Source organism: Syngnathus floridae, chromosome 16 (genome assembly GCF_059516105.1).
Source record: "Syngnathus floridae isolate MCC-2025c chromosome 16, RoL_Sflo_1.0, whole genome shotgun sequence".
NCBI classification, from domain to species: Eukaryota; Metazoa; Chordata; class Actinopteri; order Syngnathiformes; family Syngnathidae; genus Syngnathus; species Syngnathus floridae.
This window is the reverse complement of record NC_142428.1, coordinates 10,828,841-10,856,180: the sequence shown is the minus strand read 5'-3', so window position 1 is coordinate 10,856,180 and position 27,340 is coordinate 10,828,841. Positions and strand designations below refer to the sequence as shown.

At 47.6% G+C, this 27,340-nt stretch overlaps 5 protein-coding genes across 11 annotated transcripts in view; 2 read left to right on the top strand and 3 right to left on the bottom strand.

Moving 5' to 3' along the window:
• Nucleotides 1-2,750: 2,750 nt before the first annotated feature.
• Nucleotides 2,751-5,643, bottom strand: LOC148385700 (uncharacterized). Its single transcript, XM_088401340.1, has 9 exons — nucleotides 5,625-5,643; nucleotides 4,836-5,009; nucleotides 4,618-4,739; nucleotides 4,388-4,526; nucleotides 4,195-4,316; nucleotides 3,904-4,014; nucleotides 3,349-3,455; nucleotides 3,042-3,132; nucleotides 2,751-2,954 (listed from the first exon to the last, which is right to left on the bottom strand). Exons 2-9 carry the CDS (start codon nucleotides 4,930-4,932, stop codon nucleotides 2,841-2,843), a joined length of 903 nt encoding a protein of 300 aa, XP_088257466.1. The 5' UTR covers nucleotides 4,933-5,009; nucleotides 5,625-5,643; the 3' UTR covers nucleotides 2,751-2,840.
• On the top strand, nucleotides 5,360-6,957 carry haus2 (HAUS augmin like complex subunit 2). Of its 4 annotated transcripts, none has more exons than XM_088401344.1 (7): nucleotides 5,360-5,540; nucleotides 5,744-5,842; nucleotides 5,983-6,030; nucleotides 6,101-6,170; nucleotides 6,252-6,384; nucleotides 6,474-6,582; nucleotides 6,776-6,957. In XM_088401344.1, exons 2-7 carry the CDS (start codon nucleotides 5,786-5,788, stop codon nucleotides 6,857-6,859), a joined length of 501 nt encoding a protein of 166 aa, XP_088257470.1. In that variant the 5' UTR covers nucleotides 5,360-5,540; nucleotides 5,744-5,785; the 3' UTR covers nucleotides 6,860-6,957. The 4 variants fall into 4 exon arrangements, with proteins under 4 accessions (XP_088257470.1, XP_088257469.1, XP_088257468.1 ...); XM_088401343.1 differs by having other exon boundaries at nucleotides 5,372-5,540; nucleotides 5,756-5,842; XM_088401342.1 differs by having other exon boundaries at nucleotides 5,379-5,540; nucleotides 5,932-6,030.
• A 547-nt stretch (nucleotides 6,958-7,504) lies between these two features.
• LOC148385698 (amino acid transporter heavy chain SLC3A2-like) lies at nucleotides 7,505-14,529 on the top strand. Of its 2 annotated transcripts, XM_088399783.1 has the most exons (9): nucleotides 7,505-7,616; nucleotides 7,693-8,122; nucleotides 11,257-11,447; nucleotides 11,541-11,714; nucleotides 11,879-11,976; nucleotides 12,042-12,184; nucleotides 13,228-13,537; nucleotides 13,732-13,797; nucleotides 14,097-14,529. In XM_088399783.1, the coding sequence occupies exons 1-9, from the start codon at nucleotides 7,550-7,552 to the stop codon at nucleotides 14,445-14,447; spliced, it is 1,830 nt and encodes a 609-aa protein (XP_088255909.1). In that variant the 5' UTR covers nucleotides 7,505-7,549; the 3' UTR covers nucleotides 14,448-14,529. The 2 variants fall into 2 exon arrangements, with proteins under 2 accessions (XP_088255909.1, XP_088255910.1); XM_088399784.1 differs by lacking the exon at nucleotides 7,505-7,616 and having other exon boundaries at nucleotides 7,664-8,122.
• Nucleotides 9,796-16,483, bottom strand: sptssa (serine palmitoyltransferase, small subunit A). 3 transcript variants are annotated; one of them, XR_015863307.1, is made up of 3 exons: nucleotides 14,565-15,250; nucleotides 14,047-14,482; nucleotides 9,796-13,584 (listed from the first exon to the last, which is right to left on the bottom strand). XR_015863307.1 is itself a non-coding variant. In XM_088399786.1 (2 exons), exons 1-2 carry the CDS (start codon nucleotides 16,234-16,236, stop codon nucleotides 15,247-15,249), a joined length of 207 nt encoding a protein of 68 aa, XP_088255912.1. In that variant the 5' UTR covers nucleotides 16,237-16,256; the 3' UTR covers nucleotides 14,913-15,246. The 3 variants fall into 3 exon arrangements, 1 of the variants encoding a protein (XP_088255912.1); XR_015863306.1 differs by adding an exon at nucleotides 16,134-16,483 and having other exon boundaries at nucleotides 9,805-13,584; nucleotides 14,047-15,358; XM_088399786.1 differs by lacking the exons at nucleotides 9,796-13,584; nucleotides 14,047-14,482 and adding an exon at nucleotides 16,134-16,256 and having other exon boundaries at nucleotides 14,913-15,350.
• Nucleotides 16,484-17,124: 641 nt separating this feature from the next.
• eapp (e2f-associated phosphoprotein) overlaps nucleotides 17,125-27,340 on the bottom strand; it is a 31,114-nt gene continuing 20,898 nt past the window's right edge. Inside the window, exons 4-6 of the mRNA XM_088399785.1 lie at nucleotides 17,783-17,888; nucleotides 17,579-17,707; nucleotides 17,125-17,508 (exon numbers count right to left, since the gene is read on the bottom strand). Of these exons, the coding sequence (XP_088255911.1) occupies nucleotides 17,238-17,508; nucleotides 17,579-17,707; nucleotides 17,783-17,888 (506 nt within the window). The 3' untranslated portion in view covers nucleotides 17,125-17,237. The remainder of the gene's footprint in view (nucleotides 17,509-17,578; nucleotides 17,708-17,782; nucleotides 17,889-27,340) is intronic.

Below are 27,340 nucleotides of genomic sequence, written 5' to 3'. Positions count from 1 at the left end.
CACCACTGTTAGATAAATTGTATATATATGTTATCATGCGTTCCCTAATGCGTACTTATTAATAAAGTTATTGCGCAGAATGCTTGCTGTTTTTTCTTGCAGACATCACCCAGTCCACAACAAGTCAAACGATGCTGTCTGGAGCTTCCTGACCTTCTACACATCTGGGAATCCAAGAAAGTTGTTGATGTCTGCACATGTCATTTTGTCTATGCACTCTTTTCACATGACTACTTTGTTTCCCATAACATTCACTTTTCGTTTCTCGTGGGATCCTGTCCGCGACTTCTAGTTTCACATAGAATCTCGTTTCTTCACTCATGAGACAAAGCCCACGCTTTCCCCCCCACCTATCAGGGGCTAGTCTCACATTGTAGGTAGGGCATTCCTAAATAAAAAGAGAGGAGTGTAAACAAGACCTTTAGTGTATTTTAGATTGATGTAAGTCTGTTTGCACGCCTCGCGAGAAAAGACTCAACATTCTGTCTCACTGGTTTTGTCTGCTGATCCTTTTGCTGAATCTGAACCTGACAACCACCTTTCACTTTGCTTGGGACAAAAGGAGCCTTCAGAACTGAAATTTCTTCTCAATTATTCATTCAAATCAATTCACTCAAATCATTGTCGTTATGAAAGATTTGATCACAAAACGTGTGTGGCTTTTTCTTAAATGAACACGTTTGACATTGCTAGAGTGTCAGCTTTTAATTATATTGCGCTGTCATTTTAAAGCAAATTAATAAATGCAACAATATTAATTCGCTTTGAAAATACCCGAGTAATAAAATGGATGGATGAATGATGATTACAATTAAGAATAAAGTCTCCTTTGTAATATATACTCCTTGTAGCATGTAACGGTACCCAAAAGGAGGAGTTTCTTTGCATCGAGGTTTATGCAAAGAGCTCACGTAATTATATCGTTGCTTTTTGGTGAAGTGAGTGAGTGTTCCGTCTTTACGACTGGTCTTTGAATGCACCCCGCTTCAATGGCAGAACGCGGATGAATTTAAAGACATCAAATGAGAATAATCCTTTATAAAAATTAAAATTGACTGACGCAAACGTGAATTCTTCATGTTTTTATTGAAAACAACATAGTGCTGACGCCGTACGACGCCGTACGGCATCGGTTTTTCGCTTTCCAAACAAGCTGTGCGCGCTCCCGCGGCAGGGGGAACAAAATCTCACGGGGGAACCAAATCGAGCACAACACCTGTTAGATGACAGTCAACCAGGCCACTGTGAACACGAGCACACAGCAGGCACGCACTGTCCGGTTCGTGGATCCTATCAGGCGAACACAACCCATCTTGTCGTCCCCCGAACAAACGTACGCCAGGAGAATGGAAGGCACGGCTGGGCGAGCTGGGTTTGCCGCAAGCCTGGCCCGACGTCTCCGCGCTGGACCCTCTTCTCTTTTTGTTTACATTCACTGAAGCTAAACGCGAACTTGAGACGTCACTTCCGGCTGGCGGCTCGGTGCAGTCAAACTCGTCTGCGCGGCAAATTTTAATTATATTTTTCAGAGCAACAGCTTCCTTTTCGTTGTTTCGATCGTCAATTTATATTTATTAGCCCATAAGCTAACTAAAACCGATTTATACATATACCGGTGGCTCTGGGCCTTTAAGATCAGGGGATGTTTGAGAATATTTTGCCATTTTTCACATGTCCTGACTGTTGTTAGTCACCTAAATGTTGAACAGAGGCTGTGATTTGCCGAAATCGAATTCCTTGTTTGGCACGCTCAAACATGGCGAATAAAAACTCTTGAATATGTAGTATATGCTCTTTGCATTTTGTCGGTGGAAATGGGCCAATGAGGTTAGTGTGGTTAGCTTACAGGACCTCACCTGAGTGAGAGAGCTATCCCACAATAATGCTAACCTATTGACGAAAACGCCTTTCTTTCAGCTGACTAAGTTCTCTGTATGTCAGAAAACGTTTAAGTTGTTCCACACTATGCTTGTCGATTAATTTTCAGGAAGTTACTTAGCAGGACCTTACCTGAGTGAGAGAGCTATCGTAAAATAAAGGTTACCTTTCGACCAAAACGGCTTTCTTCCCGCTGACTTTGAGGCCTCTGCGTGTCAGCCAACGTCTAGTGTAGTTTCACACTATGTTTGGCAATAAAACTGTGTTGGAATTTCGCCCCTGGTACGTCGTCGTCCTCCAAAATGATGTGTGCAAATGTAGTTGCACGATAAGTCGGACACAATGTTTGTCCGACTGACCGCATCCGCTGAGTATTTATAAGCGAACGTGATGTCATTTGAGATCAACTCCATAGAGAGACACATCACATGCACATCATGGTCCCAACACACTTCAACTCTTAGTTCCATGGTGGAATTCTGTATGCGAACACCTATGCAACTTTACTTGCAGCGTCCTCATGACATCGAGCCACCAACATAATTTCATTGTTCACGTCACAAGATGTAGAAGAATCCGGTCCATTTTTCAAAATAAAAGATCATTCAGATTCAGATAAATAAAATGGAAGTAATGCAAGTTACTTATACTTTCTTCTGCGGCTCGGTACCAAATGATCCATGGACCGGTACTGGTCCGCGGCCCTGGGATTGGAGACCACTGCTCTAAATGACAAGACAGATCAGACTAAATCTACAAGTACGCAAATATGGACAGGTGGATGTGTGGGAAAACAGGCAGGACAGCAGCCCTCCCTCCGGAATTGAGTTTGGACAATCCTGATCTAGATCAAGAGAGGCATCAACACATAATTATTTGCGCAGATATCAACATGAACATTTGTATTTTTGCTGATTTGAGACACACAAACACTCGAGATAATAGTCCAAGGAACGTCCAGGTCATAAGACCCTATACAGGTGGATCTGTCGCAGATCCTCTGGGTCGGCGTCTTTACCCACGTATACATGGTAGTCCAAAGGAAGCTCCTCCACCCAGCCGGCCGGCAGCACCTCCTAATGGGCAAAAAGAGGACGCACAGAATAAAATAAATCAATACTGCCCTCCCGGGTCTGTGGTCAATTGCTGAGCATCAGCCTCACCCGCAGAGGGTGGAGAGCGTCGTGCAGGCTGGGCACCGTCACCAGCAGAGAACCTTGTTTCCGCAACGTCCGCATGATGAACCTCCAGGCCCTGAACGGGAGGGACCGGGTCACACGCTCGAGTTGCATGCCTTCACTTTCAAGCAGTCACGTTGGAAAAGTCCGCTCGTGACTCGGACATACCGAAGCAAGTCAGACAATCGTCAACCTTGCTGCACCCATGTTGTGCGCGTTTGTGTTTGAACTGTTGTGTGTTAATCCCGTGCGTGTTGATATTGTGTGCGTGCATGCGCGAGCCCATCCTGACCTGACTTGCTGGTCGGGCTCCAGGAAATACTCAAAGACATTGTTCATGACCACAACGTCGGCGGTTCGCAGCAGAGCTTCCTGCGTGCACACATCAGCATGGACAATCTGCGGCAGAAAACGTTTCACCAATAAATACAAATGAGCCATCAAACATACTCTGACTACTTGAAACTTTCCATCGATGAATGAAAAACATTCCACAAACAAACGACAGTGGCGAATAAACACACAAATCCTACACATTCTATAATTCTGAAACACCAGAATACACTCAAAGAGCAAAAAAAACACAGAGCACCCCAGATTTATTGCCCATTAAACATTCCATATGTAAAACAGATATTAAACATAAAAGCAAATGTAGCACATTTGACTTTTTTAAACATTTAATGAATACTGCACCTTTAAATATCACATGAATATATTAAGATATCGCATGAACACAAGAAATATCATTCAGATTGTCAATAAACTAGCTATCTCACAAATGCGGGAAGCCATCCCACGTCTCGAATCCAAAGACCCCCTTACCACACATCAGAGGTGGCCCCACCTGGACTCTGGCCTCCATCCCGTACTTGAGAACCATCTTGTTCTGCAGTTGAACAAACTCCTCGTCGAGCTCCACGCCAACAAGCCGGGACGCCGCGCTGTACACAAAGCCCTGAACGACACAAAGGTATGGGCGTATGGCGGTGACAAAGACAAAGTGAGAGAGGGGAAATGTGGGATGCCAGAACGGTGTGAGAAAGGCCTGAATACAGAAGCGTGAAACGGGCGTGGATGTCTGTCGAAAAGAATGACCAAGTCAGCACTGCGGTGTATGTGTGTGTTGCCATCTTACCCCGTAGAGCACGGCGCCCAGCCGCGACCCAACGTCCACCAGCATGCGGCCGCTCAAGTCCGGCAGAACGTTTTGGAACAAGAAGAGCAGCTCGACCATGGAGAACGAGTGCGACACAAAGTCTGTTGGCGCACACGGCAGATAAATGTGGGTTAGTGGTGCGCCGTGATTCGGCGGTGGTGGCTTCACGCACCCAGAGGCGCCGTGCTGTGGGATCCGCACTTGAGACAGTAGCATCGACTCATCCGTCCCGCCTCGCACAGGGCGTCCACATGGTTGTCGCTGTACAGGAAGGCATCAACGTGGACAGACAGACGTGAGTGGTACTGCATCTGCCAGGTACAAACGAACATTCACTAACAACATATGCCGTATAGGCCAGTGTGAAAGGGGCTACATGACAGCCATGTGTGCTTGTGGAACCTTGTGCAGGGCGTTGGCTTCAGACGGCAGCATGGCATCCAGTGGTAGGCTCTCCCTGATGTCATCAGCGATGCACCTCAGGATGACTTGATTGTTGTCCACCAGCAGCTCATCCAGCTCATCTGCAAACGCAAGGCATTGTGGGTAAACGTAGTCGATAACAACTTCCCACGAGACTCGTCGACGGCCGAAGTTAGCAAATGAGGCCGCAACCGTACCTGAATTTCGGATCCAGTCAAGCAACGTCGGCAGCTGAGAAAGTTCGACTCTACTCAAAAGATGCCGTAGTTCACTTTGAGCTTCACGCAAATTCATCGCGGCTTCCACGCTGGCTGTTTACAACACTTCCGGCTCCTTGCCGCGCCGCCAGTTGGTCCCATTGGCTTGTTCGCCTCAGAATAGTATGTTACGTCACGATGAGACCCGGATGCATTTCGAACCAGTATTTATTTATTTATTTATTTATTTATTTATTTATTTATTTATTTATTTATTTATTTATTTATTTGAGCAATAAAGGCTGTTTGAAGTCCATCTGACGGACACGTTGAATCACAGACAGACAAACTTATTAATTGAAACTGAACTCAAGCGTTATTGTTTTTTGATGACAAGACGTCCCAAAACTCGTCAATTTCGTCCCAAACAGAGCAGCCAGCCAATTTTGAAATTAGAAAAAGAAATATACACATTTGCAAACCAGTTTTTTTTTTCATCAAATGCGCTATCGGGAGTCTAGGTGTTGCAGTTTTCATGGTGTCCTTGGGTTTGGAGGCGCTGTGCAACGGCTACATCGCCTCGAAACACAAGTAGAAGAAGACAAACGGAAACTCAAAGCGTCTGGCGGGCTCAAATTGCTACAAACGGCTGTCAAATTTAGAGCTTTGAACTCATAAGGCCAAGAAGTCTGTTGGTTTATCACGGTAAGTTGTTTGCCTTATTTTTTGTTCTTTCAACCAATACCTGTTTAACTTTATCACGAAATTTTAACAAGCGTTCATATTTACCATATGTATGTGCAAATGGTTTAAATGCACATCGAAGGAGGAATTCCTTTCAAAATGGTAATTTGTCAATCATCACTCGATGAAATATGTGCGTAATTGAGCGTGACGTCACAACGTAGTTCCTTCCCCAGAAGCCTCAATGCACCGTAGCTTCCTTCACCATGACGTCATCAGCAAGACTGCTAGCCAAATATGTGTCCAGTGGGGCAGTGTCTAAGGTCAGACTTATAGCATGTTGCCCTCATTAACTCTTTAATTCGTAACTGGCAAATTAATCTAAGTCACCTAAGTCATCTGTGGCTTTTAGGAGGAGCTAGAATCCGCCAACTCATCGCAGAGCTCCGTCTTCTCCTTTCAGCTGCATGAAGCCGAACAACGAATCAAAATGCATAAAGAGCTGGAGCAGGTCAAGCAGCCCGCCCGTTGTGATTCATCACACGCTGATAAGCTCATCAGCCTCACTTTCTGGTTTGCAGCTGCAGCTGGAATTGGAGCTACTGACGGCGAACAAGCAGAACGCAGATGCCACGCACGTGTTCTACCTTGGTGAAGCACACAGACGCACGTTGATCGATTTGTGAGTTTGAGCTCAGAACTCTGTAGCACAAATATGACCTTTCTTTCCAGCTGCCAGGCTGCAGGCGCTGCAGATGTTCTGCACTCACCTGCAGGATGTCCTGAAGGACCACAAGCTCCTGGCCCAGCAACTGAGCAGGCCGCTGGGAGGCGCCAACCTTCCTGTCCCGGCCCACCTGCGCCGGTAGCGTCCGACGCGCTTGGACTCCTCGCAGGAGCCGCTCAGATGTCCGTGTTTTGTCCACAGCGGGTCACATGTTGCTATTGCTTCAGGTTTGTAGTGCAAGTGGTCCAGATGGCGACAGACTTTGTGGAGACTTGGGACGAGAAGAGAAGTGCTATAAGCAGATGCGCCGGCGCTGCCGCCAACCTGGATCACCTGGTAGGACATGTGGGCCTGCGGTCTGAACAGAAAACTCATGCGTGTGCCCTATTTGCTTACATTATCTCAATAAAATAAATTGTTATATAATACTTTGTTAATGAATCAAAATTTAAAATGTAATTTAGTTCTTATTCAACTGTAAAATGCAATGATCTACTCAAAATGTGCGCCTTTGCTCTACGCCTGTCAGAACACGAGCGTCTCGCAACTTTTGGGCCTCGCCTCGCAGGAGGAGGCGTTGGCCGATCGGCTTCTTCGATGGAAAGACGCATGACAAACCTCGACTGACGCTCGTCCTCCAGACCGTACCAGTCCGCTTCTGTCTTTTGTGACCGCTTCTTTTTCTTTGGAATAAAAATGACTGATTGGAAATCTTTGTTTTGGACCTCACTGATGCAGTTTCACTCTATGTCCGCTCGAGGGCTCTCAAACATAGTAGGTGGGGGACACCTTTAACCGGTTGCCAGCCAATCGCAGGGCATACAGACAAACAACAATCCACACTCGCACATACATCTAGGGGCAATTTGGAGTGCTCAATCGGCCAACCAAGCATGTTTTTGGGATGTGGAGGAAACCGGAGTGCCCGGAGAAAACCCACGCGGGCACGGGGAGAACATGCAAACTCCACACAAGGAGGGCTAGATATGGAATCGAAGCCACACCCTCCTAACTGTGAGGCGGATGTGTTAACCAGTACCCCACCGTGCCACCCTTGGCCCGCAAACAGACGACAGTTAATCGTGAAAATAAAAACAGGTTTTGTCTTCAAAATTAATTGAAATTGCTTGATTAGAGGTCTTTATCAGTGGTGAGTCATTGTGCATAAAGAAAATTGTGTGAAAGCTTCAGAAAATAAAGCTTCTTAAATGATGCCTTCATGACATCACGGAAACGACATTTTTATTTTTTTAACATGACTATCAAATATCACACCTTAAGAAACATCAATCAGAAGATATGGATGAAGTTAAATAGTCAAAGTAAAGTATGTCCATACATAGATCGACTATATATGGGGATTAATTCTGGTAAGTGATTGCCGCACATTAAAAAAAAAAAAAAAAAAAAAAAAAAAATGGTTTGAGATGTCCGTGTTCTCGACAGCCCTGAACGCAGCATACCCGCGCCTCTCATCATCCTCAACGTCCGCTGAACACCATCATTGTCACGTCTCCTCTGTTTCTTTTGCTTGCCAAACCGGAGCCACCATGGAGCAGAACGAAGATAAGACAACGTCGGACCAGGCCGCCGCGGAGGTGCAGGACGAAGCTCCAGCCAAGCAGCCCGAGGCAGCGAATGCTGATGATGCGACAGAGGCCAACGTGAGCGAGGTGCTTCTGGATGCCGACGTCGAGAAGCAACAGCAGGAGGGCGAGCAGGATAAGCCACCTTTCGTGAACGGAGCAGGAGACGCAAGAGCTGCGCTGTCGGAGAAGAACGGCTGCGTGAAGGTGAAGATGGACGAAGAAGAGCGGGAGGCGAAGTTTACCGGGCTGAACAAGGAGGAGCTGCTGCGAGTGGCGGGCACGCCCGGGTAGGAACACAGCCGCAGTCACCATTCTGCTTTACAGAAAAGAACAACATGCATTTAATTTCGGCAGGAAAACGACCAGTTGAAGGCGTGTGCAAAAGGAGTTATTTGGGGGGGATTTCGAGGGGTAATTCGTTCCGAACCCACGCTCGTAACTCGAAGCAGTTGTGCAGAGCCGCTTCTACCCAAGGCTAGGAAAAAAAAAATAGTTTCGAAATTACTACAAGAACAAAAAATGCTTAGAAGCCCGCCATCCAAGACATGAAAGGGAAAAGCAAAGTCTGTTTGCTTTGAACTATGGGCTTCAACAGGCACGTGCACTCATATGAGGCAGGTGAGGCAGTGTACCTTGCCACCAGGGACGGTAAAGGGCTCAACATGGTTTCCTCAGCTGTCACCATAAGTTGTTCAAAAATATATAATATAATAAAACATAATATAATAGCTGTCCTGTGGTCTATGCTTTTAATGCAATTTTGGTGTGTTTCCTATACATTTGGATCATTTTCATAGTCAAATTAGCTGTATTTCTTGTTCAAATAACAACGGGAGACGAGAATCATGGAGGCTGAGGCAGTGACAGGTAGTGCCTCTTAGGGCGTGCGTGTGAGCGTGTGCACCACTCACACACACACTGTAGTGAGCGCGTGCAAACGGCGCGTGCCTTGAGGCAGCCAATAGTTTTGCCTAAAAAATGGGGCGATAGTGAGCCACGACACGAGTAAATGCGAGAGTAAATTAAGAAGAAAAAAAAGAAAAGGAAAAACAACCAACAGCATTCGGTGCTAACGCGTTGCTATTTGGCTTTATTTTCCCTGACAATGGAGGATATAATCTCGAAGATAAGACATTTTTCAAAACTTGACTGTCAGTCAAAGCAAGAAATCATAAGTAAGGGAAGACCAACGCCAGATTTGCGAGTATTAATTCAAACTACATTCGTTTCAAAATGAGTGGTACTTTAAAAAAGACTTCATTTACAAGTAAAGGTAAGAATACTGCAGTGGTGTGTTTAAATGTACAGTGGTGTGTTTAAAACAGACATGGGCAAACTACGGCCCGCGGGCCACATCCGGCCCACGGGGCCGTTTAATCCGGCCCGCCAAACCTGAATAAATTGTATTATTGAACTTTTTTTTGGGTCATTTTTCCTGCAATTAGTATGTTTCCCCAATAGATGGGGAAGCGCCCGCCCGCGCATTTACTCCCGGAAGCCGTGTCAGAAAGCTCGCTGCACACTCACAAGTGCGTGTACGTACTAAGTAGTACGGACCCGGCGCACTCCGCGCTCTATTTCCATCAGTGCCGAATTTCGAGTGTGGGCTGTGATGTCAGCATTCTCGTAATTTGCGCGCTGAGCTTTCAGATACAGTTTTACGTTAATGCCACCCACAAACCTTCCCCTGGAATCCTTCCACTAAAATGAGTGGCCCGAGGAAAAGAAAGATGGAGTGCCGAGTGTTTAAAAAAAAAAAAAAGAGAGGACACTTTGTCTCGACCTACGTGTGTGAGCTGACGTTCCACCACATGAACGTCAACAAAGCCCGTCACAGCTCTAGGTTAACGGACTGACACCTCGGCTCTATCCTAAGAATTACCACAACAAATTTTACTCCAGACCATGATGCACTAGCAAAATAGGGAGACCAACAATACTATTGATTTCTTTATTACTTTATTTGGAAGTATTCTTTCACTGATTCTTCAAGATGATGTATTTGGTCAGAATGTTTGCCGTTTAATGTGATTTCAAAGTCAAAGTCAAAGTCTCCTTTATTGTCAATTCCTCCGCATGTCAAGACACAAAAAGAGATCGAAATTACGTTTCTCACTATCCCAGGGTGACAAGACAGAGTTCACAACGCACATACAAGTAAACAACACAGGAAAAATAAAACAAGAGGATGAACAATAAGAGTGATAGCACGCTAGCCGCTCACGATGCACAGCAGAGTCCGGAAAGATGACAGTCAACCAGGCCACTGTGAACACGAGCACACAGCAGGCACGCACTGTCCGGTTCGTGGATCCTATCGGGCGAACGCAACCCATCTTGTCGTCCCGCGAACGAACGTACGCCAGGAGAATGGAAGGCACGGCTGGGCGAGCTGGGTTGGCCGCAAGCCTGGCCCGACGTCTCCGCGCTGGCCCCTCTTCCGCTGCCTCGCAGACCCGCTGCCGACGCATCCCAACAATGCTCCAGGACGGAGCAGTCCGAGCTCACGACGCAGTCCAACCGGGGGAGGAAGAGCAGGCCAGTCCGGCGTCGATCCATGACGAAGCAGTCCGAGCGCCCTTGATCTCTCCGCACCAAAGTCCAGAACGCCATAAAACCCACTTCCGCCGATGTTGAGCAGAACATGCCCGCCGCACTAGTAGCACGACGTATCACACGAGACGCACACAAAACTGCCGGACAAACACTCAGTAAACACTCACAAAACACCGAACGGGACAGAGAGTGGCCGCTGCGTGTGCACGCGCCGCCATCTTTCGCCTCATTAGATAAACATATTTCATAAATCTGAGCTGCGGGCGCTGAAGTGATGGAAACTATTATTCATAATAGTATTTTTTTAATGCTGTTAATAAATGCATTTGTTTTCAAAAAGCCTTTTTTGACTATCCATGCTTTACTACCTACTAAAAGCACAAACCTTTTATGCAATGACCTTTACATGTCATTTCTATTACTTCACACAAACACTACATCCATCTGCTCCTGGTTCAGCCCCCGATCAAAATTTAGAACCAAATTCGGCCCACCAGTCAAAAAGTTTGCCCACCCCTGGTTTAAAATGTTATTAAATTTAATCAAGAATGGGATAACAACCATGTATGCTTGTAAATCTGACTTGTGAGTCAGTGCCTTAGCGTCATACAGTACGTTTGTTTGTGCTCACCAACCCCAACCCTCACCGCACGTCACTGGGCTTCACTAATTTAACAGAAAATGACCTCGCCGTCGACCAGAACTCAGGTCGCGACCTGTTATGCCTCACCTTTTTTCTGAGGTCGGTCGTGCAAGCCTGTCAAGTCAATAAAATCGTCGGCACGATAAATCTATTCGATAGTGCTTTCTTTGGGCTGACCGTAACGAAAGTGACGAAAGGCGCTTATTGCATGTCCCACTGCAGGTGGGTGCGCACCCGCTGCGCGCTGCTGGTTCTCTTCTGGCTGGGCTGGCTGGGCATGCTGGTGGGCGCCGTGCTCATCATCCTGCAGGCTCCGCGCTGCCGGGACCTGCCCGACACCCACTGGTGGAACCAGGGGGCACTGTACCGCGTCCCCAGCGTGCACGCCTTCACCCGCGCCGGTGACATCAAAGGTGAAAAAGTGTTGCAACCCCTGGTTGGCCGCTTGCCCACTTGACTATGGATTATTTCATCTTGACTGACTTGAAGGTCATTGTGTGTGTTAGGTGTGATGCAGTCAGTGGATGCCTTGTCCCAGTTGAAGTTCAAAGGTTTGGTGATTGGGCCGGTTCACGTGGCCCCCCCCGACAATGCAGCCGCGCTGAACTTTCAGGAGATCGCAGCTGACGCCGGAAGTCTGGAGCAGTTCAAGGACCTTGTGCGCACCGCGCACAGGAAAGGTGATTGAGCACAAAAGGACATTTTTGTTTTGGAACCGAGACACAACGTGTGGGCCCCCACAGTTTGGGGGTCTAAGATTCCATTCTCAGAGTTAGCAAATTAGTCCGGCGGTAGTTCGAAGCACTAAGCGCTTCCTAGAACTTTTGCCATTGCGGTCTGGCAGGTATGTCTGTGGTCCTGAATCTGACTCCCAACTACCGTGGGTCCACCGGGTCCTGGTTCTCCAACGCCAGCGTGAGCATGGTGGTCGAGAAGCTAAAGGTGATGTGGCTGCCGGCCAGCAGGGGGCGCCGTCCATCCCTGACTCTTTGTTTGGGTGTTCTCAGTCGGCCCTGGTGTTCTGGTTCATCGAGGGCGTGGACGGCATCGAGCTGGAGGACGTGGAGTACGTGGCTAACGCTGTACCGTCTCTGTGGGCCGACATCCGGGCCATCGTCCAGAACGGGACCAACGAGCAGCCCACCAGAAGGTCAGAGGAATTGTTCAAAAGTGTTCTTCAAAACTGCTGCACGCTCAGTGACGCGATTTATAAGTCTTTGAGAAAGCTTTACCAAACGTGGCCAAGTATGTACTTGCGAGTCACTCATCCGGTCAGCCATTGCATTGTGGTGAAATACAGAAACACTGCCACATCCAGAAGTTCTCCGACGACACGGCCATTGTTGGATATGTTTCGGAGGGGAACGATGTGGAATACAGGACGGTCATCGAGGATTTTGTCAGCTGGTGTGAGCTCAACCAGCTTCAGCTGAACACCAGCAAGACGAAGGAGATGATTGTGAGCTACGGGAGGACAGCACCCCACTTCACTCCGGTGAACATCCAGGGATTGGACATTGAGGTAGTGGAGAACTACAAATTCCTGGGTGTTCGCCTTAACAACAAACTAGACTGGACTGATCACACCCACGCCCTGTACAAGACGGGCCAGTCGCCTCCACCTGCTGAGGAGACTGAGGTTCTTTGGTGTGTGCAGGGCTCTCCTCAGGACCTTCTATGACTTTGTGGTGGCCTCAGCCATCCTCTACGCTTGTGGTCTGCTGGGGTGAGGGCAGTTCAGACCGGGACAGGGGGAGACTACTAAATAAGATGGTCAGGAGAGCGAGCTCTGTCCTGGCCTGTCCCCTGGACTCCATAGAGGTTGTGGGTGAGAGGAGGACGTTAATTAAGCTGAAATCCATCATGGACAACACCTCTCACCCCCTCCATGACATTGTGTGGTCCCTGAGCAGCTCCTTTAGCAGCAGACTCTTACACCCACGGTGTAGGAAGGAAAGATTCCGCAGGTCCTTCATTCCCACTGCTGTCAGACTCTACACCGTGCGTGGCACCTGATCATGTGTTTCGTCTCTACCGCTACTAGTGGCACTTGTCTTTGTCCTTGTCTGTAATTTATCCATTTTTACATTTGGCACTTGTCCCTTGTATTCTTGCAAGCTGCTGTGACAAGTAAATTTCCCCGCTGTGGGATGATTAAAGTTCTATCATCATCATCATCTTTCCTCCCTGCAGACTTCTGATGGGTGTGACCGAGCACCGCTCGGCTGCGACCGTGTCCACCCTTCTATCATCCACCGGTGTGGACCTCCTAACGTCCATGGTGCTTGCGGAGGGAGATGCATCTCAGCTCGGTCAGTCTGTGCTGGACTTGTACGCTACCCACGGGCCAACTCGCCTTTCCTGGAACATGGGGGGGCAGGGCCCAGGTCACTTGGCTTCACTGGTGGGCCCGGCGCTGGTGCCGCTGTGCCAGCTGCTGCTCTTCACGCTGCCCGGGACGCCCGTGCTCCAGTACGGCGATGAAATAGACCTGATGGATGAGGTAAGCCCTTGCTTGCTCGTGCTCGTCTGCTTCCGAGTAGTCACTTCCTGTCAAGTTTGGAAAAAGTTGGTGTGGGGGTGTGGTTATTTAAATGAGCCAAATTGTGATGACAAATTCAATAGAGTTGAATTTCATAAAAAGGCTTGGTTGACACGTTTTCAATGTTTCATTTTGTTTTAATGTGTCTTTTGAAGGGCACAACATTTTCCACAATGATTTGGGACTCGCCCGAAGAGGAGGAACCCAACGCAACTCTGAAGGTAAACGATTACAAAAGACGTGATGAGGATGAAGACAAGTATAATGAAGTTGGTGGTGGTTAGGAGGGGCAGGGTGAAGATGCAGAGAATGAGGATGAAAATTATGTTAAGATACATAGCTGATGAAGGTGATGGGGTTACTCAGGAGGATAAGGATGAAAATGAAGAGAGTGAAGATGATGAAGACAGTGGTGGTGGTGATGGAGCAGATGTGGATGAAGATTGTGGCATCTCATTGAGGAGGTTTACCTTGGAAAGATGCAGACAGCCAAGATAATGACGACGTTGTCTTCTCCCAGGAGGATCGCGCTCGCCGCACTTCGTGGCGCGCGTTGGTGCGTGACCTGAGCGGCCTGCGCGCCAAGGAGCGCTCCCTGCTGATGGGTGACTTCGTCCTTCTGGTCAACACGTCATCGACGCTGGCCTACATCCGCTCGTGGGACCAGAACAACCGCTACCTGGCTGCCTTCAATTGGGCCGACGGAGAGGCCCAGCTGGAACCCACTGGTTGGGTCCTTCCACAGCTAGCTGAGGTGGTACTCGCCACTCCCGCGGTCGGTGCCCTGACACCAGGCACCCGCACAGACCCCGCCAAGCTGCGCCTGGGCTCCCAGCAAGCGGTGCTGCTTAGGTTTCCTTACGCCTGCTAAAAAGCGCGACGTCATCATGTTGATGTCTCGTGTTTCTGTGGTGAAAATAGTCAAATAAATATCAAGGTGAGCTGCAGGTGGCGCCCACTTGTCATTCGACTTCTTTCAGGACATTACCTCCTCAATACAGAAGAGTGGTGCTGCTTGTGTGGAGTAAATACCTTTTTTCATATGTTGTGTAGAAAATAAGAAGTAAAAATTCACATCTGTCAGTGCTATGTTTGTGTTGGTCCGTCGGCGTCTGAAAGCACTTTAAATGTCAGCACGTGCAAACTGAGCATGTCATGCCTCTGGTGACCCTGGACCGCCGTAATTGCTCATTTTAATTACGGCTGGACTTATATCCTAACAAATCAGCAAGTATTGAGTACTTGTAAATGTTGCCACCTGTGGAAGCCCTTGGAGCCAGTCAACCGCTCCAAAAAGAGAAGTCATCTTGTCAGTTACCACCAGAGAGAGACAAACTAAAGTCTTTTTTTCCATTGCTTTGCTCAAACATTTTTCACATATATAATATTCCCCCTGTAAGGTCAGATTACATGACACTTATTTGAGCTATAAACACAAACAATTTAGATGGAACGTGATATCCACAAACAGTGTTGACGTGGGATAGAGAAAAACACAAAACAAGTTGAAAGTATATTTTTTAAAAGGAGTGATTTGATAGGTCCATTTTAAAGATGCGGCAAACGTCAGAGAACGAATGCTGAATCTTGCAAACGCGGCAGACGTTCCGATGAGAGCTGGGCCGCGTGCGGAAGCACCTCGCCACCGTTGCCATTCGGGATGGCCGACGTCATTGGAGCATCTGGAAGTAGCGCAGAATGGCCATGATGTGCTGCGGCATGAACACATACCCCGTGTACACCGCCATGCCCGCCACGCTGACCAACAGTGAGTCTGACGGGCTCAGCGTTAAAGACGACAGCGATCAGCTTAAAAAGTACTTTTGGTGCTGACTGTGTCCTTCTGCACCAAAATATAAATACACCTCAAGAAACCTTTGAAAGGTTGTTCTCGCTCAGCATTGACGTCATAAGTAAGCGCAAAAGTAACTTGCACCGGCTAGCATTTTTTGGCCGCCTCTTCGGCCTTTTTTCTCAACGGATTTATTCAGGGTCAGCCCAAGGGTATTTGTCGCCCCAGGCAATTTCCAAAAACAGCACCTTCAACTACTGATGTACTACTAGTAGTAGTAGTTCAAAGATAATTGGTGGTCCGAGTTATAGCGGGTGGCGGCAGAATTTTGCCGCCCCGTATATTTCGACGCAATCGGCGGCTGCCGAGCTCGCCAAACAGTAATGCGTTTATTTTCCACCTCCCCTACGCGGTCAGTTGACCTCGTAACGTCATCGGACGCATCGTATCTAAACAGATAGCTTCGCTTCCGACCGGTGGCTCCCATTTAGGATCAACAGTTAGCGCAACACCGCCAGAGCGAACCAAAGCCCCCAACGATGACGTGTTCAATGTCCGACTGAAAAGTGTTCTGCGTAAATCACAAGTTCACATGGCAACCAAAACCAACTCATCGACAGCAATATGCTTCCATTTTTAAACGCACTGCACACGGCCTCAAAGCCGAATGGAGATGTTTTGATGAAAATGCCGCGTTCTCCGGGCAACACAAAAGGAGACGCTAAGCAGTTAACGCGCAGCCCGTCTGGGAGGTGAAAAGGATACTGAAGACTGTCCTCTCCCACGGCTCCAGCATGTAGAGAGCCGTCACCAGAAGGTACTGGTGGTAGAACCACGACAGGTTCTTCCAGCAGTCGCTGAGAGCCATGTTAGAAACTTCTGCTAGCGGCTAGGTTAACTTCCACTTTTTTTTACCCTATCTTGGCTTCCCTAGTTTGAGGCGGTACGCAATTCCGGATTGCATGTGACGTCACAGGCCTCCGCACGCCAGCCAATGAAGACGGCCCGCCGCGGCAATACGTCTTGAGGTCCGCCTTTTTGGAGGTGGTGGATATATCATGCACTTTTTCATCTGATTATAAATGTTCACGCTGTGTGTGTGTGTGTATATATATATGTGTGTGTATATATACACATGTATACATATACATACATACGTATATAGTACATACGTACACAGTACATACGTATCCAGTACATACGTATACAGTACATACGTACACAGTACATACGTACACATACGCGCACACATACATACGCACACACATACATACATACACACACATACACATACATACACACACATACACACACAAACACACACACACACATATACATACATATATACATACATATATACATACATATATGTATGTATATCACTGTCGCATTGCTTTAGGAGCGTCTTTGTGTTTTAGGATGGCTTTACTGCTCCCACTTGCTTCCTTTGGAGGCATGATTAGGGTTGATGCAATCCTCAGAGTAACGAGAATGTAATAATGAACAGAGTCAGTTGGCATGCGGGTCCTCTCGGCTCAATTCGCGAGGTTTGACAACCGAATTTTGTCCGATATCCGAAGCAAAAAAATCTCAAGTTTTTTGTTCGAATACCTATTTGTTCAAGAACCGGGACGTTTGAAAACCGAGGCTCCACTGTAAGTGTAAGGTAAAGATAAAACGCAATTTCTTTACTAAAACCTTTTCTTAAATAGATACAGAAAGTAATAAGTTTCTTTTGATTAATAAAAAAAAAAACTTTCAAAATTCCACCTTGTGGTGCCACTTTACTCCACAATCCGCTATATACACGATGACAGATCATGGAATAATATGCATAAAGGGATTGGGGGGAAGACTCTTCTGTCCAAGTCAGCAGTGGCTGGACAGGATGTTGAAGAAGTGGTAGACGTCGTCCTTGTCTAGCACAGCAACCTCTGTGGAGCACTCAGAGCACTGCACAGGATGGTATGCCTCATCGCCGTCCATCCCGACAGGCACTGCTGTCGCCTGCTCTTTCATGCGGTTCCATTTCTTTCTTGGCGTCCTGTCCGTTTGCTTCTTGTAGCGCAGAACTTGCTCTTTATTCACGCTGCAGTTCATGACGAACATGGCGCGGTACTGCGTGCGGTACTTCTCGTGTCTGCGGAGAGTGGCGGGACATGACATCATCCCCATCCAAACCCGCCTGTGTCGATCGTGCGCGTCCTTACCGCTGACAGTCGAGACACAGCGTGGTCATGCAAGCGGGACAGTTGAGGACGGCGTCGCTGCTGGGAAGACTTTTGGGCCCCGGGCGCCGCGGGTGAGCGGACATTGCAGGGCGCTTCATCACATGAAACCTGCAAAAGTGGGCGGGGACGGAAAACGTGATCTCAAAAGCAAGCGCGGCACCCACCCGGCCCAGACGCCCTTACCCGCGCCTGGCGTCCACCCAGGCCTGGTCCCGCTCGTCCTCGTCGGGGTCATACAGCAGCTCGTCATTGGTCATCATGCGCCGGCCGGCGGAACCACCTCGAGACACTGGTAATTTGTCAGACAACTTTTATACGAGTATTCTAATGTATGAAAATCAAACAAATGAGATTGTCATGAAACACCATATTGGCCCGAATATAAGAGGATGTTTTTTGCATTGAAATAAGACTGAAAAAGTGGGGGTCGTCTTACATTCGGGGTCTAGACATTATACCCATTCACTTGTGCGCAGCGGTAAGTTGAAGGATGCTCTATCGACTGAGTATGTTGCTGTGATCGTGTGCGTCTTTGACACAAAGTGAATATATACATTTCATTGTTACTACTGTCCACCATTGTGCCGTATGTAAGATCGCGGTTTGCTTCGTGTGCGCACCGTTTGATTGACAGCTCCGGCGCGCTCCTTAAGTTTGCATCGTACGAGTAGCCGTTAGGCAGCGGCACGGCGACTAACGGACGCCAGCAATTGTATTTTGTTGTCTCTATGACTTATGTTTGGTGTGTTGCCGAGAGTATTTCATTTATCAAGTTAAAGTCAGCTTTATTGTCAATTTCTCCACATGTCAAAGACACACAAAGAAACCGAAATTTCGTTCCCCCCTATCCCACAAGACATGGCCCACAACAGACAAACAAGTAAACAAGTATAACAACAGCGTGCTGAATAAATAATGAATAAATAACACAACAAATAAATAAATAAGAGGAGCAAAAAAGGAGCAAGTGCGCGTACAGCAGACATTCCAGAAAATAGCGCAACAGTGCCGCACGCTACGCAGAAGGGGGTAGCGAGTTCAGGGTCCTAACAGCCTGGAGAAAGAAGCTGTTGGCGAGTCTGGTGGTGCGGGAGCGCAGGCTCCTGTACCTCTTCCCAGAGGGCGGAAGGTCAAACAAAGAGTGAGCCGGGTGACTCACATCTCTCGCAATCGAGGTTGCCTTGCGGGCGAGATGGGAGGTGTAAATGTCCTTCAGGGAGGGGAGCGAAGCACCAATAATCTTACCAGCCGTATTCACTATGCGCTGCAGGGCCTTCAAGTTCTGTTCAGTGCAGTTACCACCCCAGACAGCGATGCAACTGGTGAGGACGCTCTCAATGGTGCCACGGTAGAATGTAGACAGGACTGCCTGAGGAGCACATGCACGCCTGAGCTTCCGCAGGAAGTACAGGCGGCGCTGAGCTTTCTTTGCCAGTGACGCGGTGTTTGCGGACCAGGAGAGGTCCTCACTGATGTGCACCCCCAGGAACTTGGTGCAGCTCACCTTTCCACCACAGCACCGTCGATGATCAGCGGCAGGTGTTTTGTGTGACCCTTCCGGAAGTCAACAACGATTTCCTTGGTCTTGTTGACGTTCAGCAGGAGGTTGTTGTCCCTGCACCACGTGGTCAGAAGGTCAACTTCCGACCTGTACCGAGTCTCGTCGCCCTTCGTGATGAGACCCACCAGAGTCGTGTCGTCAACAAACTTCACTATGCGGTTGTCGCTGTAGGTCGCAGTGCAGTCATGCGTCAGCAGGGTGAAGAGCAATGGACTGAGCACGCAGCCCTGGGGGGCCCCCGTGCTCAGCGTGATGCTGGCGGAGATTTTGTCGACAACACGCACCACCTGAGGCCTCTGACAGAGGGAGTCCAGTAGCCAGTTGCAGAGGGAGGCACTGAGGCCCAGCTCGTCGAGTTTGCAGATGAGTCGCTGCGGCACAATGGTGTTGAAGGCAGAGCTGAAGTCCACAAACAGCAACCTCACATATGAGTCCTTTCTCTCCAGGTGGGTGAGGGCCGAGTGGAGGGCAGAGCAGATGGCATCCTCAGAGGACCGCTTGGCACAGTACGCGAACTGGAAAGGGTCAATGGTGGGGGGGGAGAACGGATTTGATGTGCTCCATGACAAGCCGCTCAAAGCACTTCATGATGATGGGCGTCAGTGCCACGGGGCGGTAGTCATTGAAGCAGGACGGTGCAGGTTTCTTCGGCACAGGTACGATGGTGTCAGCCTTGAAACACGAGGGGACGATGGCCTGCTGCAGGGAAACGTTAAAGATGTCCATGAAGACACCCGACAGCTCCCCAGCGCAGTCCTTCAGCGCTCGACCCGGAATGTTGTCAGGGCCCGCCGCCTTACGGGTGTCAATAGCGGCAAGCGCCCTCCTCACACCGTCGGCAGAGAGGCGCAGCGGCTGCTCGTGTGGGGGGGGGAGTGGTCTTCAGCGGGCAAGTGCTGTTCTGGGCGTCGAAGCGAGCAAAGAAGTGGTTCAGATCGTTCAGCAGACGGACGTCGCCCTCACAGCTCCTCGGCGCGGGCTTGTAGTCCGTGATGGTCTGAATGCCCCGCCAAAGGCTACGTGCGTCCTTGCTGTCCTTGAAGTGGGTGGAGACCTTGCACGAGAACGCCTTCTTCGCTTCTTTGATGCCTCGGGACAGGTCGGCCCTCGCTGTCCTCAAGCCAGCCTCATCCCCCGCTCTGAAAGCCTTGTCCCTGGCCCTCAGCAGTCTGAGGACAGCCCCTGTCAGCCAAGGCTTCCAGTTCGCGCGAGTGACGACGGATTTCGAGCAAGTCACATCATCGATGCACTTCGTGATGTAAGAGGTAACAGAGTCAGTATACTCCTCTATGTCCGTAAACAAGTCCCAGTCAGTGGTGTCGAAGCAGTCACGAAGTGCATCGGAGGCACCATCAAGCCACACCCGAACCCGCCTCCGAACTGGCCTGGATGCCTTTACTGTATGCGGGCAAAAGCAAAACGGTGAGATGGTCAGAAAGCCCAAGATGGGGGAGGGGGGAGGCTTTGAAAGCTCCCTTTTGCGCAGAGTAGACTAGGTCCAGGAAGCTGTCTCCACGTGTCGGAAAAGTAACATGCTGGTGAAGCCTCGGGAAAATAGACTTCAGGTTGGCATGATTGAAGTCTCCAGCGAAGATGGTGAAACCGTCAGTGTGCGCTGTCTGCTGTTCACCGAGCGCCGCGATCCTGTCGCCTTCGATGTTGGAAGGCGGGATGTATACCGCGACTAGCAGAATCGCAGTAAATTCCCTCGGCAGGTAAAAAGGACGGCACTTGATGATCACAAACTCCGCAAGTGGCGAGCAGTGCTTACATACCACCACAGAGTCCCGGCACCATTCTTCTCGGATGTAGACGCATATTCCACCTCCTCGCGACTTTCCCCCTCGTACAATGGCACGGTCCGCCCGATAGCACGCTAGCCGCTCCAGATGCACGGTAGAGTCCGGAATGTTGTCAGTCAACCAGGTCTCGGTGAACACGAGTACACAGTAGTTCTGCACCGTCCGGTTCGTAGACCTCAGCAGGCGAACGTAATCCATTTTGTTGTCCAGCGATCGAACATTCGCCAGAAGAATGGATAGAAGAATTTATGCTTATTTAGTATAGCGGAACCGTTAGGCGCAGTTAGTTATGTAATGTGTGCCGTCTATTAGTGTTGTGTGACGTCAGAAGTTGAGCATTGACTTACGTGCTGTATTTCTGTATGTTGCAGAACCACGCACACGCACGCGCGCACGCACGCACGCACGCACGCACGCACGCACGCACGCACGCACGCACGCGCGCGCACGCACGCGCACGCACGCACGCACGCACGCACGCACGCACGCACGCACGCACGCACACACACACCCCACACACCCCACACACCCCACACACCCCACACACCCTACACACCCTTCACACGATAATCACACACACAAGAATCACATTCACACTCGGACTCGGACTTGTGCATTTAAAGTGGCACTCCGAGTTGGGTGGAAGGCGCGGATGACCAGCGGCGACAAATCATTCACCAAAACTGGCCGCATGCGAAGAGCAACTTTTACTCAAGTCTGCCAGTGGATCCTGACCGCATGGGGCAGTGTGAAAAAATCCACGATCACCAACGGGTTCCGAAAGGCTGGACTGCTGCGTGATGAAGAGAACAGCACGAGCACAACTTCGCCTCGAGACGAAAGTGACAGTGAGAGCGACAACGAAAAAGAGAGACGGAGTGAAAGTGTCTGACGAAGTCATCCTGAGCCTAATCAAGTCCGACACTGATGAAGACGACTTCAGTGGTTTTAGTGCACAAGAGGAAGATGAAGATAGCGATCAATAAATTTTCTGGTAGGCTGGTTATTTTTTTAACCAGCGATGTTACTGCCGTTGTACTGTCGTGTTGCTGCTGTTATTGCCGTGTTACAAGCACTTTTTGGAAAAATACATTTGTTAGGGTTTTCCAGGTTATCTTTATCATAGGATTATGTTGGAATGCAACAGGTAATAAATACCTTACCTTGTCCTCCTTATCACAAGGTCGTAAAACATCCCCTGACATGTTTAGACTAGAGGACAAGGGCTTTAGCCAGTTTACCCAAACCCCCACTCTGTTTCTCTTAATAAATATCCCCTCGCAGGAACGAGGGTTCAGACTTCATTCCTTGAACGAGTGAACTCTCCACCTGCAGGTGTCTAAAAGAACTTACTTGTCTCCCGTGTGGTTCTTGCAAAATAAGTTGGAGTGAACAAATCTCTAACATTTAGGTGCGGAAACCCGGGATCCCTCATACCCGCTATCTGGCTGACGAAGGAGGACGTGCTGCATTATCGACAAGCCAGCGTCCATTTGGAGGACCTGGAAAAGAAAGTCCTGGGAAGAGAATTCTTCGCTGGGCCAGCATCTTAGGTCTGACTTCGTCTGACAGAGGTGGATTGACGGGACCCGGCAGTGCAACGAACCAAGGGGACAAGTAAGTTAAAGGCCTGAAGTTGTGTGATTGTGTTGTTTGTGAAACGCGTAAAAAGGTAGAAGTGCACAGGAAAAAGTAAATTTTGTGGAAGGAGGGGGTGTTGTAGAGTCCCCCTCTGGATGAGGTGTCTCTTTTGGAGCAGTGGTTCTCAAACTGTTTTAAAATCTCAGTACCTCCGTGGATCATTATTTGACGACCACTGTTCTAAAGAGTACAACTTCGCGTTGGCAGGGCTGGGGACAAGGACTTTTGTCTTTAGTTCCCAGGGAAGGTGGGGGGTGTTGTAGAGTCCCCTCACTGGATGAAGCAGCTCCTTTTTTTTTAAAAAAAAGAGGAGGACTTCGCGTTGGCAGGGCTGGGGACAAGGACTTTTGTCTTTAGTTCCCAGGGAAGGTGGGGGGTGTTGTAGAGTCCCCTCACTGGATGAAGCAGCTCCTTTTTTTTTTTAAAAGGAGGACTTCGCGTAGGCAGGGATAACTTGTGTGATTGAGTGTGTGACTGGTAGGATAAATTGACTAAATAGCAGTTCTAGCATTGATCCACGGCATTAATACAGGCTAGTAATTTGTTGAAAGGTCAATTTAAACCTGCATTGAGGATCCTCAAAGAAAAAAAAAATTTGAAAAAAAATTGTAAAACCTTCAACTACTAAAATTAAGATGGGAAATAAGAACGGTAAATCTCTTGCTCTGCTCTTCTTTGAGATGAGAAGTTCATGGCAAGGAGATTTCTTACTTGTATGCAATACATGCTGAAGTGAAAGAATATGTATGGAATACAAGGAAATTTGAAATGTGGAAGAAGTGGTAGAAGTGCTAGAGTGTAGTTGAAATCTTCACAAAGAGATGAGAACGAATTCAAGAGACAAAAGCTAGAAAGATGAAAACTGATGAGGTCACAAGTGTTTGTCAGACCAAGAGACAATAAGGCCCCTGTGAGCGGGTGCAAGGCCGCAGCTCAAGCCGCGGCTCAAGCGAGGGGCAAGAGGAGTTTAATAATAATAATAATAATAAGGTGGCAAATTACAAATGACTAGAGATCAATTTGTGTTACACTAAAGTTAAAATATGCAAATCAAGTGGTAAAGAAAAGCAACTTGCTTCTAGAAGATAGATAAATAAAATTAGAATGTGCTGTCCTCGTGTGCATGGGAGGGACCAGCTCATGATCGACCACAGGAAATGGCCAGCCTGTGACGAATCATTGTTGCTGAGACCTACCTTCCGCCCACGAGAGCTGTGCATGTGTGTGCGTATGTGTTAAAGTTAAAGTCCCAAATTGATGAAGATTGGCTAAACTTTTAGTATAAAGAAATTTGCTAGACTGTTGTCTATTCAATTTACACCGCAGACCAGAAACAATTTGACAGAAAAAAATGAGAGGATAAGAGAGAAGTCTGTTTGCGAGCAGAAACTAATCCACACTAGTGCATGTTAAGTGTCAAGCCCACATGAGAAAACAGAACATGCTTTCAGGAATTGGAAGGAGCTAAATTGTGAATTTAAGATTTTGCAATGCTACATTTAATAGGAATAATTGATTGGTTGTGTTATAAGATTATACAAAATTCTAAATGCAAGCTAAATCTGAGAGATTGAGTTCTTCAAATTTATAAACAAAGAAAAAATTCAGATTAATTTGCCAGTTGTTTGTTTTAGTTAAGTTTGTTTTGGACTGGTGGATTGTTCTACCAGGAAACCTGAGTTGAAAATGATATATGAATGTTGTGTGGTGAGCTTGGATGAATTGGGACCAATATGATAGTATGACTCCTTTTTGGAGACTGTGTGAGATGCATATGATGAGCATTGATGAATGATTGCCTGAATGAAAGGTTGAACGTTTGAAGTCGTTGGTGACTACTATAGAAAATTAGTAGAGCGACTTTGATGAAAGAGTGATTTTGAGCAGGTTGAATGTTAGAAAGAAACACGTAGCTTTTGGATTGATAATTAACTAGAGAAAAAACTGGAGAACCAGTAACACATGTAGAAGATGTGTGAACTGAGAAATTGAGAAGCGTTTTGGAAAGAAAGTCAAATTAAATGATGATGGAATCGTATGTAGTAAAGAACGCATTCTCCCAAAAAGTTTGTCAAGGTGTGAGGCATGGGCGTTGCCAAGCCTCAAAAGGAGGGAGTGAGTAGGACAGATAGTGGAAGATAGTAATAATACAACACTTTATGACAATGAATTTTCGAATACATTTGGTGTTATACTGTGGTAATTTTTTTTTTTTGTTCTGGTGTAGATAGGTTAGCAACACGAGAGATTTAGAGGTTCAAAAGAAAGACAGTTAAAAGAAAACATTTTTGATTTGGACAATTGCAAGCTAACAGGAACATGAGAACGATAAGAACTACGAGGTGGGATCCAATTTCATTGGGGAGATTGAGAATTCACAGCACCATACTCTAAGTCACATTTTTGAGCAAGCATGACAATAACATGCGAGAGGTCAAGACATACAGATCAGGGCTTGATGTGGAAAGCAGACCTCGATGAGTTGATTTTCAATAATGATACTGAAGACAACATCCTGTCCGATTAAATTGGAACTATAGATAAAATGTAGCTCAAAAATAGGATGAGTTGCAGGATTTACGATATAAAAACGAGACCGCTGTTATTAGAAGAATTTGAAGTTTGGTAAACAAATGTTACCAGCAAATTGATGGAAGCAGCTACATTTGGAGATAGTCTTACAAGTTTGATGTCCCAGCCTGTCATTCTCAGTGTCAGGGTCCCTGAAACCCAATCCGAGACTTCGCCTGCAGCCGTGAACAACTACAAAATGGTGCCTGGCTCTGAAGCACCTTTGACCTTTGGCGAAGGACAAGAAAAGACTGCTGTTTTGCTTGGAGGGCGACAAGTACACTCCGGAGGACAGACAACATCCTCGGGGACGAGAAAAGACAGTGAAAAGCGGAGGAACTCACAATGATGAAAATTGACTCATTTGAACAATGGACTCATTCAAGAGTGATGGATGGGGTCGCTCTGAAGCAACAACAAAAGAACACCAACTTGAGAGGGTGAAGTGCAGCAAAAAGATATGGACTTGGAGCGTCCGACAACCACATCGCACTCCTTGCTACGGCGTTACCAAATTTGGTGAAGCTTGGTTCAAAGTGGAAGGGAGGTTCATTGTGCAGTGAGTTTGACAGAACTGAGGAGATTTGATAAATAAATAAATACAAATTTGAAAAATACGTAGGGCTACAGAGAAAAGCATTATAATCAGAGATTGAACGGATTTGGATAAAACAAATAGGCTAAAACGGTAGGAAACAAGAGCAAGATCTGATATTTTGGCTCATCAACCTTAAGACGTAGAGGTCGAGTTATATAAATTTTAGAACAGGACATTTGGCAGTCAGGAGGAAGCTAGGTTGCTCAATGTACCTACTCAATACAATAGTAAGGTTTTTTGTACCACAGTGGAGGTTGGATGGTCAGAAAGTTAGGTACGTTCAATTTTTAACATTCACACAATCATGCATAAGAGTCACAAGGCGACAGTTAACAAGACAATGACTGCAATAGGGGCCACCTACGACTCCACCGACATGAAAAAGTAGAAGCGAGAGAGCAGAGTGTGGGATTATATGCTAAAACGTCTGCTATACAGTTACCGATAGGAGATTCTATCAAAAGAAGCTACATGAGAGATGGATTAGAATCCCTTTGTTTGTGTGTTCTGTGTTTGTGCGTAATCTCTGTAAAATTGTCTGTTGTCGTTCGTCTGAACTTTGTATGCCGTTTTGTGTATGTGTGCGTGCAGATGTGTGTGTGTGTGTGTGTTCACACCCTGCGTGGGTGCCAGCGTGTGAGGAGAAAGAAGGCATGGGTAAGACAATCTCTTTTAAACCAGGAGGCAATAAATGGTAACGCCCCTGTCATAAATAGTTTTTGGTTAAAGGGAATCATTAGGAGGTGTTCAAACTCTTCCCGCAAACACTCCTATTTACCAGCTAAATGGGCACTACAATTGACTACGAGAGTTGCAAGCAACAGATAAAGAGCAGTCCTTGGCAGATTATATGATCAGGACGCTCAAACTGTGTCAAAGACAAATTTACTGCCGCTTGATCTTTCCTCCTCACAGGTCGACAACCCCATCAATCCAGGAGACTGGGTCTACATCAAGCTCATCAAAAGAAGGAACTGGGCCAGCCACGACGGGAGGGACCATTCCAAGTCTTGCTGACTACACATGTTGCATCCAAGGTTGCAGCACCCACAAATGCATTAACGACGACTGCTCTCCAGGAGGAAACTGGATGGGAGCTTTGGACATCACCGCTGTGTGCCAGGATGAGAGAGCCGTTTTCAAGGTGCAAGGGCTCTACTACCAACATGGTTGCACCATCGGACGGGACCTACTTCATCCAGAAGTTCAGAGGCACTGCCTCACCTGCATCCTATGAGTGCACGTGCCTGTTCAGTACGGATCATGGTTTTGTGGTCACAAGAGTTGTCCGATGCTGCCTGCCAACTGGACACGAGTGTGTGCGCCAGTGTGTGTGACAGACCTCACCTACAGACTAGAACATCATCAACTGACGAAAACGCGAGCACATATACAACTTCTTAGACGTAACAGATGTGATGACGATAATGAAACGTGGATTGCGTAGATGCTGTTCTGTTGGGCATGTTTTACAGAAACTTGATGATTTGACCATCAAATATGCTTCGCAAGTGATGGATACAATGATGTACTGTTTCTGTGTTTTTCTTTTTATTTTTTATTTGATA

Bases quoted from the DNA above. Each gene is read 5' to 3' on its own strand.
- LOC148385700 (XM_088401340.1), bottom strand. From the start codon at position 4,932: ATGAATTTGCGTGAAGCTCAAAGTGAACTACGGCATCTTTTGAGTAGA. The intron at 4,317-4,387 runs GTGCGTGAAGCC...GTGCGCCAACAG, and splicing joins CCACAGCACGGCGCCTCTGG to ACTTTGTGTCGCACTCGTTC. The intron at 2,955-3,041 runs GTGAGGCTGATG...TTTGCCCATTAG, and splicing joins ACGCTCTCCACCCTCTGCGG to GAGGTGCTGCCGGCCGGCTG.
- haus2 (XM_088401342.1), top strand. From the start codon at position 5,786: ATGACGTCATCAGCAAGACTGCTAGCCAAATATGTGTCCAGTGGGGCA. The intron at 5,843-5,931 runs GTCAGACTTATA...TGTGGCTTTTAG, and splicing joins CCAGTGGGGCAGTGTCTAAG to GAGGAGCTAGAATCCGCCAA. The intron at 6,583-6,775 runs GTAGGACATGTG...TACGCCTGTCAG, and splicing joins CCGCCAACCTGGATCACCTG to AACACGAGCGTCTCGCAACT.
- LOC148385698 (XM_088399783.1), top strand. From the start codon at position 7,550: ATGAAGTTAAATAGTCAAAGTAAAGTATGTCCATACATAGATCGACTA. The intron at 11,977-12,041 runs GTGATGTGGCTG...GGGTGTTCTCAG, and splicing joins TGGTGGTCGAGAAGCTAAAG to TCGGCCCTGGTGTTCTGGTT. The intron at 12,185-13,227 runs GTCAGAGGAATT...TCCTCCCTGCAG, and splicing joins AACGAGCAGCCCACCAGAAG to ACTTCTGATGGGTGTGACCG.
- sptssa (XM_088399786.1), bottom strand. From the start codon at position 16,236: ATGGCTCTCAGCGACTGCTGGAAGAACCTGTCGTGGTTCTACCACCAG. The intron at 15,351-16,133 runs GTATCCTTTTCA...TGAGCCCGTCAG, and splicing joins GTGGGAGAGGACAGTCTTCA to ACTCACTGTTGGTCAGCGTG.